The sequence below is a fragment of the Myiozetetes cayanensis genome, unplaced genomic scaffold (genome assembly GCF_022539395.1).
Source record: "Myiozetetes cayanensis isolate MyiCay16 unplaced genomic scaffold, myiCay2020 scf31, whole genome shotgun sequence".
NCBI classification, from domain to species: Eukaryota; Metazoa; Chordata; class Aves; order Passeriformes; family Tyrannidae; genus Myiozetetes; species Myiozetetes cayanensis.
The window spans coordinates 3226936-3235772 of NW_026087533.1; the positions used below are offsets into that span (position 1 = coordinate 3226936).

The 8837-nt window shown below is 55.8% G+C and overlaps 1 protein-coding gene across 1 annotated transcript; it reads right to left on the reverse strand.

Moving 5' to 3' along the window:
- Nucleotides 1–353: 353 nt before the first annotated feature.
- On the reverse strand, nt 354–8467 carry TMEM222 (transmembrane protein 222). The gene is made up of 6 exons (XM_050326543.1): nt 8310–8467; nt 5814–5898; nt 5067–5098; nt 4231–4327; nt 3769–3899; nt 354–2826 (listed from the first exon to the last, which is right to left on the reverse strand). Exons 1-6 carry the CDS (start codon nt 8450–8452, stop codon nt 2739–2741), a joined length of 576 nt encoding a protein of 191 aa, XP_050182500.1. The 5' UTR covers nt 8453–8467; the 3' UTR covers nt 354–2738.
- Between the last annotated feature and the right edge of the window lie 370 nt (nt 8468–8837).

Here is an 8837-nt window from a genome sequence, read left to right on the forward strand (position 1 = left end):
GGGAGAGACAAAAGGGAAACTGTTCACATCTAAAGGAAAACCTTGGACAAGGAATCTTCCATCCCAGTTCACCTGGCTGGCCCTGCTTGAGACCCGGCATTAAACCCCACAAACCCTTCCTGCACTGCAGGGATGGGGATCCTTCTGCCTCCTTCCCAACAGCAGGGCTGGGAGTTCTCCCTGGAGCAGGGAAATGGGCAGGTTCATAAAGTAAAAGGTTTGTGAGCTCCAGGATCCAGGATCCAGCTCCTGTGGGCAGGAGAGAGGCCAGGGGTCAGCGGGGCAAGGGGGGAATCCCAACCCCGCTGCGAGCTGGGAGGGGGGAAGAGCCTCAACAAGAAGAGATGCAGCACTTGGGAGACGTCCACAGAAACCAGTTTATTCCCCTGCCATCGGGATTATGAAACCACAGAAGCAGAGTTTAAATATTTACAAAGAAATCCAGCGCCCCGCAGAGATGAAGGGAACAAAGGATGCGAGGGACGGGGGGTTCGCCCTCGCCACTCCGAACTCGGCTCGGGTTCAAAAAGCATCGGGAGCAAACGAGAGGGGATTTCACAGTGGGGTTTGGGGAGTCCCAGGAGCGGGGGCTGCTGGACATCCCCAAGTCTCAGCTTTGGCAATTCTTGTAGAGCTCATGGATAAAACACGGCTGGGTCGGACCCAGGGGGGGACTCGAGGTTATTGCTGCTGCGTAGGACGGGTCAGCTCCAGCCCCAGGGCCGGTCACTCCAAGGAATCACACTTAAAATAAACACAGAGGGAAAGGATTCCTCTCTCCCATCCCCCCCGGGGCACGTTGGCCTGTGGCCACTGGGTGGAAAGGCAGGGGAGCTCAGGAACACACCATCCTTTCATCCTAAGGTTCTCTCTGATTGGGATCTTGGCTTTCTGAGCAGCCCCAGGCCCAGCACCCTCCATCCCACGCTCCCCACACCGGAGGGAAATGACTGTAGGGAGCAGACACTGGCATGCTGGAGCTCCAGGGAGATGGGGAAGGGTGCCAAGGTCGGCATCCACCCCAGCAAGGCCAGTGCAGGGCGAGAGAGACCACGGGGGAGAAGGGAGAGGCTTAAGGGGTGATTTAAAAGTGACTGAGGGAAAGGAAATACAGAAACGAGCCCAAGAGGAGGCTCCAACCCTCCCATACGGCTGGACGAGTCAGAGAGGTGGGAGAGGACAGGGAGGCACATGGGGAGGGGTCTGAGAGCCAGGGGGGTGACAGAGACTGCAGGGAGTCCAGCAAAGCTTCCCTGCTGGCCACAGGCACTCCTCGAGCTTGAAATCCATCAGGCAGCAAGGTAACGAGCTGGTTTCCCGACTGGAAAAGCTCTTCTCCTCCCTCTGCAGTCAGCAGGGATCTGCTCAACTGCACATGAGCCTTCAGCCAGGCTTGTTTTCTGAGAACCCACCCGGCTCAGAGCCCTCCAAGCCCAGCCCTGGCAGGGCAGAGCTGTGGCAGACACGGAGCTGGACACGGAAGGGGCTCTGGGTCACATCCAAACCACCTTCCTGCCCGGCACTCAGGAACCACCTCACCCCCTGCAGCCCATCCTGCCCCACCCAGGCCTCAAAGGGGCCGTCAGCCCCCCACCACTGCCTGCCTCACATCAAACCCAGAGCTGTACCCCGGGTGTGCCCTCCAAACCGCACCGAAGGTGCTCAACCGTCCCTGAACCACCACCCAGGGAGGGAAAGCCAATGTCCCAGTCTGCTGCTGCACAGCCCAGCCACAGGGTGGGCACCTTCCAGCCCCTTCACCTCCTCTTTTCATCCCTGGTGGCCCCCTCTAAGCTCAGGTGCTGCTCCCACAAGAGGCCTCCAAACCCCACGCTCAGCCCTCTGCCCCAGAAACACGTCCCTGCCGCCGCCTGGGAGACACAAAGGACAGGGATCAAAGGAAAACAAGTGGCTTGTGAGGAGTGCAAGGACAGATTTAGCTATTCAGAGCACAGGGAGAAGCAGGGAAGCGCTATTTTCTCTGGCACAAGCTAAAAGGGCCCGAGCAGCCGATTCCCAACGCTGCACCAGGGCTCCTTGAAGGGGTGCAGACTGCCATGAGCCATTCCCAAGCCAGCCCATCGACTTTCCTGCCTTTCCAGGCTCACCAGCAGGACCAGGGGAGCTGGCCCTGCCACAGAGCGTCCCTCAGGAGTGTCCCACCTCAACCCCTTCCTGCCACTGCCAGGGAGGGAGTCAGGGAGTGCTGGGGCACCCCATCCCCCCGGGAAGAACCCCACACCTCCACTTGGAACGTGTGCTACTGGAGAGACGTGCAACAGGGAAAACAACTCCTAACTGGAGACTCAGGGAATCCGAGGGAGCATCTGGTGAAATCTGCCAAGAGGATGAAAGCAGGTGATCAGAGAGAACCTCACAAGGTGGATCTGCTTGTGCTCCTGGAGGAGGCAAGGTTTGCCTTGTGGCTTTTCTTGGCACTGAAAGCAAGTGGTGCCCAACCCTTCCCTTTCCTGACCCCATTCCCACCTCCCCAGCTGCAGACAGGGAGAGGGCAGGAGCTTCCAGACCCCCTGACACCGGGAGACACCATCGACAGAACAAAGACAGGAGGAAAAGAAGGCAGTCCCAGGAAACAAAGATGAGCTGTTACAATGGAGTGGGGTCACCACCTTCCCTGGAAAACGGCTCCCAGAGTCCCACGCCTCCATCCCGCTGGATCAGTCACAGTTTCTTCCTTCGTGTGCTCAGGGATTGGGGGGGGGAGTTCAGAGCTGCCATCACCGCAGGTGCAGGGTGAGAACAACGGTCACAATCACCCCCAGGAACAGGACAAAGGGCAGCCAGGTCTTCACAAACCCCCCTATGCTGCAGGAGGGAGAGAGGGGGGAGGTTTAGACGTGGCAAACCGGCAGAGACAAAGGGATGGGGGGATAACTGGAGCAATCAGAGGGAGACAGATGCCCTTCTGACTCTGTCATCCTCTGCTGGCACTGCCACACACCCCATCACGCTGGAGACACAGCGTAAAAATCGGGACTAACTCAGGTCCACAACAAATGTATCACAAACAACAGGGCTGGAGTCTCCCTGCAGCTTCAAATTAAATCAGAGACTAACACATTTCATACCTGCACAGACAGGAATGGCGACAGACCACAAAAAATGAAACCTCATTAACCACAGCCATTGCTATTCTGAGCGCTGGTGGATTTAACCAACACAGCAGGAGCTACACTGGCCCAAAAGCTGGTAAAGAAGCTTTTCCAGGACAGGCAAGAACCCACAGAAGTGGAGCTTTATGCAGGGCAATCCCTGCAGAATCTCTTCCTCAGGCACAATGAGCTGAAATGGAGATTCAGTGCCCTTTCCCGAAGGAAAGCTCGGGCTTTCCCTCTCCACTCCAGCTGGAAGCTCCACAGCTGCTGGAAATCCAACTAGTTTTTATGTAAACAAGATTCAAGAGAGGGAAGAGAAACCAGTAATCCTTGGAGACAAGCCATCCTGTGACCTTATGTTCCGACCTAACCCAGCCAGAAGACAACACAGAGTGAGATTTGCTTTAGCTAGCATTTCCCAAATTCCAGGCGCTCCAAATTAGCAGCCAGAAACGGTATTTTGGGAGCAGCATCTAGAGCAAACCAGCAAACACTCCTGAATCTAAGAACAGGCAGTGATGGTACCACCCACCAGCAACACACCCACGGGCTGGTGTGGGGGAAACGTTTCTCCCTTTTCCACAGGACAAGTGGGTGCTTTAGAGGGCTCAGGAGAACGAAAGAGCCGAATCCAGAACGTCCCTCAGCTCACCTGACATATTTCCCATACAGGAGTGTGAAGAAGCAGAGTTTCACCATGTTCCAGGAGGTGCTGTTATCATATCTCATCAAGTTTAAGGCCAGAGCCACGTGGGAATGGCAGTTATCACAGCAAAGGTTGTGCTGGAACGATCAAAAAAAAAAAAAAAAAAAAGGGATTAGACATCCTGTTCCTGAGGCTGCCCAGTCCTGGTGCACCCTCCAGACTGCTGGGGAGATATAAAATCCCAGAATCCCAGAACGGTTTGGGGTGGAAGGGACCTTAAAGATTATCCACTTCCACCCCCTGCCATGGTCAGGGACACCCTCCACTAGACCAGGCTGTTCCCAACCCTGTCCAACCTGGCCTGAAACACTTCCAGGGGTGGAGTATCCCCAGTATCCCATGGGGTATCCCCAGTATCTCTCCAAACTCCAGGGAGATATTCCCTTCCCCCCCAGACTGGAGCCGTACCATGCGGTGCTTGTACTCCTCCGAGGCATCGTGCACGGCCGTGTCCCAGGCGTTGGGACCAGTGGCATAGACTTTGTTGGGATCCAGCTTCCAGTACCTGGAAGGATGAGAACAGACCCCCCACTGCACCATTCTGCTGCTGCACCATCACCATTTCTTGCTCTTCTGAGATCACAGAATCTCCGGAGTCCGAAGGGACCCACGAGGATCATCAACTCCGACCTCTGGTCCTGCACAGGCTTGAAGCACTTGGAGAAATCCACTGCCTCCGGAATCCACAGAGCCCAGTTCTTCAAACAAGCAGAGGGCAGCAGAAATGGCTGCTCAGCACCCTCAGCACCCCAGAGAGAGAAACTACAGACCTCGGGGGCACAGAACACCCTGAACCGCTTTCACATCCCATGGTACAGAACCTCCAGGCCACTCAGGACATAAACCTGACCTGACAGATCCACAAACCCCAGGCACCTCTTCTCCTCCCCCAAAAAATCATTAACAGTGACGACAGTTCATTAGCACAGCCAGGCAGTGTTTACTCAGAGCACTTGTTAACATCATCTTAAAATGCCTTAGCCTTTTTCTTTTTCCATTTTTTTTTTTTTTTTCAAACAAAGGCTCCACACAGCTCTGGTTATTAATGCCATGACGTTGCTGTCACGCTTCTAAGAAGATTTAATTTAACGTGGTTTCCTGAAAAGCAGAGCCACACTGGCCATCAACGTGAATTAGGGCAGCTGAACACCAGGAAAAGCAATATCACAGCTCACCTGTCCCCATGAATTAAAGGAACACCAACAGGTCAGTTGGTCAGTTTAATAAAAACAAACAGCACTTACTTCACTGGTTTCCCAAATGCCATGTTGTCTTCCTACAAAAAAACAAAAAAGAAGAGGAAAACTGTCTCAGGAGGATATGACCCGTGCAATATTCACGGCATGGATGGTGCTGGAAGGTCTCACAGCCCGGGATGGCTGAGTGATAAAACTGCCAGGCTGCCTCAGCAGCCCCCAGACACCAATCCCATGTGTGCCTGGTTTAGATTCCCATTGTTTTCATGTTCCTGATCTGGGCATGGATCTACACAGGGAACACAGGGAATAAGTGCCTTGCTCCCCTGCCTTTTTTTTTTTAACCTGTTAATATTTTGTTAACTCGAAGTTGCAAATGTCCCAGTCCATTCAGAGTACTAATCATCCCAAATTAAAACTCACTTTACTTCCAAAACCCACTGAGCCACAAGCAGCTTTCAGGACTGGTACATACAGTTAACAGCCATGTTACTTGTTATTCAGAATCAGATTCCTGGAAGAGAATTTAGGTCCAAAACTCCTAATTTAGAGCCTGGAATACAAGATTTTTTCCCCTTCTGCTCAGCAAAACGGGAATGTATCACATCCCCAAGCGAGTTCCACTGGAGCTGCCCATGGAGCAACGATCCATGACCTTTAAAAAACACTTAAAGCTGTTATTTTGCACAACTTTGGAGCTGCAAGAGGCAGGGATTGCTCAAAAGTCGCCGAGGAAGGCGAAGAGCAGAGGGAGCAGGGATTGTCCTCATGCACCTGGATCCAGGATCTACTTACGGAGACAAAGTACGGCCCCGCGAAGTCCCGGATGACTCCAGTGGATGTGCAGATCCCCATGTGGCCAATGATCGGGAAGAGCCACCTGCCAGGGCAACAAGGGGGTCCATCAGGTGGGATGTTTGTCCCTGAGCACAGCTGAGTGCTGGGAACTGCTGCAGTGGGAATGGCTGGAGCGGGAATGGCTGGAGCGGGAACGGCTGGAGTGGCCGCACAACACAGGGTGGGCAGGCACAGATAACCCAGGAGACAGGGCTGGGAGGAGGAAAGGGGGGAGCCAAAGCCAGGCAAAGACCAGGAAAACAAGGGAAAACACACAGGGAATGACCAAAACTCCGCTGGCAGCAGGTCTAGAGGAGAGCTCCAGACACGCACACCCCAGACAGGGAAGGGCGAGCCCTGGTCTCCCAGACAAACCCATTTGTGGAGCCAAGGAAAAAGATCAGATCCTGGAGAAACTGCCTTGGGATAAACCAGACTTTCCACTCCACTGAAAATCAGGTCACCCTGCCCATCTTCCCATCACGCTGCAGCTTTCCACAGCAACCTGGATTTAAGCTAGGAAAATCATTCCCCCCTCTCAACGATCCCATTCTTTCAAAGACCTTCTCCCTGATGGGTATTTACAGCCCCAGGGAGCAGCAGACCTATATCCCAACCCCTTTTCCATCATTATCACTTAGAATTAAATACTCCAGGCCACATTCTCCAGCATCCTCAGGTTTGGTGATCTCCCTCTCACTCCTCTCTCCCTGAGGGACTGAGTGCAGGGACTAATATTCCAGAAGAGACCACAGCAATTGGATTTACAAGCCATGGCTTCACCAGAGACCCTAAAAACTCCCCCAGAGATCCTAAAATAAAGTGGGACTGAGGCTTCTGGAGGAAAGACAAACCACGCAAGACAACAGGAGGGGGTGAGGATATAAATAGCACATAGTTTTTGGACAGCTGTGGATAACAGCTGGGGATAACAACCCTGTGACATGGGGAAAGGACTCTGGAAGTCCAAAGTGTGGCTGGATTCACCACTGTCACCTTCCCAGGTAGGGGCACTTCCTCTTTGTAAACTCTCCTCTCAGCAAAATGCTCGATTATCCTTTCCACGAAGAAATTTTCCTTAATATCCAACCTAAACCTCCCCTGGCACAGCTTGAGGCCGTTTCCCCTCATCCTGTCCCTTGTTCCCTGGGAGCAGGGGCTGACTCCCCCTGGCTTCCCCCTCCTGTCAGGGAGTTGCAGAGGGATAAGGCCCCCCTGAGCCTCCTTTTCTCCAGGCTGAGCTCCCACAGCTCCTCCTTAATCAGACTCGTGTTCCAGATGCCACAATCCACCAGGGAATGCTCCCACAAACACGGGTGCCCGCTGGCTCTGGCAGCAGGGTGACTGAGCAGGGCTCTTCATGAGCCCCAGCAGGGGTTAAAGGAGGTCAAAAAGCTTCAGAAAACCCTCCAGGAAAAGACTGAGGTGAGAAATTTAAGCAACCAGAAAAGGAAGGAGATGAACGGGACAGCAAGAGGGAAGGTGCAGCTTCTGCTGGGCGAGGAGAGCTCCGGGCCGTTCCCGATCCTGGCACACACCACGCCACATCTTCTACCTGACTCTGAGCTCCGGCTCAGCAAACATCACCTGATGGGAACCGGAGGGGAAGAGGAAGGCAGGAAAACAAGCCTCGGTGTGCCCAGACAACCCCCACAGCCACATCCACAGCTCTTCGCGTTCCCACGGCCGGAGGAAAGCTCAGAAGTTCTCCCTGGAGCCTGCTCACACTTGGCTGGAGAGCCTGGGAAGGCAAACCCAGCCCTAGCTCATCAAAAGCATAGCACCCGAGACTCTCCTCGGGGGCACGGGGTGGTCTCAGGTCCCCGCGGGCAAACTTTCGCTCCAAAAAAAAAAAAAAAAAAAGCCTTCCCACGTTCCCCTGGATCCCGCTCCTGCAGGGACAAGCCCGCTCACCACAGAGCCTTCCCTATAACACGCCCTGGCTGCGGGGAGGGGGAAAACAAGGAGCCCTTCCCAGGAAAAGGGACCCGAGGCTGCCGAGAACCCCAGGAGGGGCGAGGGAAGGCCCTGGGGGAGGCGAGGGGGGACCCGGGAAGGGACATGGGGGAGATCCGAGAGGAGAAAGCCAGGAGAGGCGAGGAGGGGGGGGCAGAAGGGCGAGGGGGTCCCGAGAGAAGCGAAGTAGGGGAACCCGGGAAGGGCGAGAGGCCCAGGGAGAGATGGATGGGGGATCCCGGGAAAGGCGATGGGGGAGACCGGGAAAGGGCAAGGAGGAGACGGGAAGGGCGAGGGGGAGCCCGGGAGGAGCCGGGGAGGGGCAAGGGGAGACCAGGGAGGGGCAAGGAGGAGCCGAAAAGGGCGATGGGGGAACCAGGGAGAGATGAGGGGGCTCAGGGAGAAGCGAGGTGGGGGGACCCCCGAGGGGCGCGGGGGGGTCCGGGATGGGCGAGGGGACCGCGGTGAGTTGTCCCCCCGCCCTTCCCCGGCGCTCACGTCAGGACGGGGATCGGGGTCCACACCACGCAGTGGGGGAAGCGGCCGCGCTCGCTGTCCGGGCTGGCCCCGCCGCCGCCGCCGCCGCCGAACTGCTTCATGCCGGGCTCCGCCGCCGCCATGCCCGGGGCGCGCGCCCGCATCGCGTCACTTCCCGCCGGCCGCGCGCGCTGCCGGGAAACGGCACCGGGATAACGGCGGGATAACAGCGGGATAACGGCGGGATAACAGCGGGATAACTGTGGGATAACAGCGGGATAACACCGGGATAACAGCGGGATAACGGGACACGGCACAGCGGGATAGCGGGGAACGGGACTTGGGATAATGGGAGCGGGATAACGGGGAACACTGGATACCGGACATGGGGCACACACGGGATACAGGAACAGGACATGGGATAATGGGACACGGCATAACAGGACATGGGAACGGCAGGAGGGAGAGACCCCAAACCCAGGACCGGCAACACCGACTGGGACCCCCAGCCCCAGTCCTGGACCCCAGCCCCAGGACCGGACCCTAAAT

Excerpts from the sequence above, each read along its gene's own strand:
- TMEM222 (XM_050326543.1), bottom strand. The coding sequence starts at position 8,452 with ATGCGGGCGCGCGCCCCGGGCATGGCGGCGGCGGAGCCCGGCATGAAG. Across the intron at positions 5,899-8,309 it reads ACCCCGATCCCCGTCCTGAC|GTGGCTCTTCCCGATCATTG; the intron begins GTGAGCGCCGGG and ends TTGCCCTGGCAG. Across the intron at positions 2,827-3,768 it reads CTGTATGGGAAATATGTCAG|CATAGGGGGGTTTGTGAAGA; the intron begins GTGAGCTGAGGG and ends TCCCTCCTGCAG.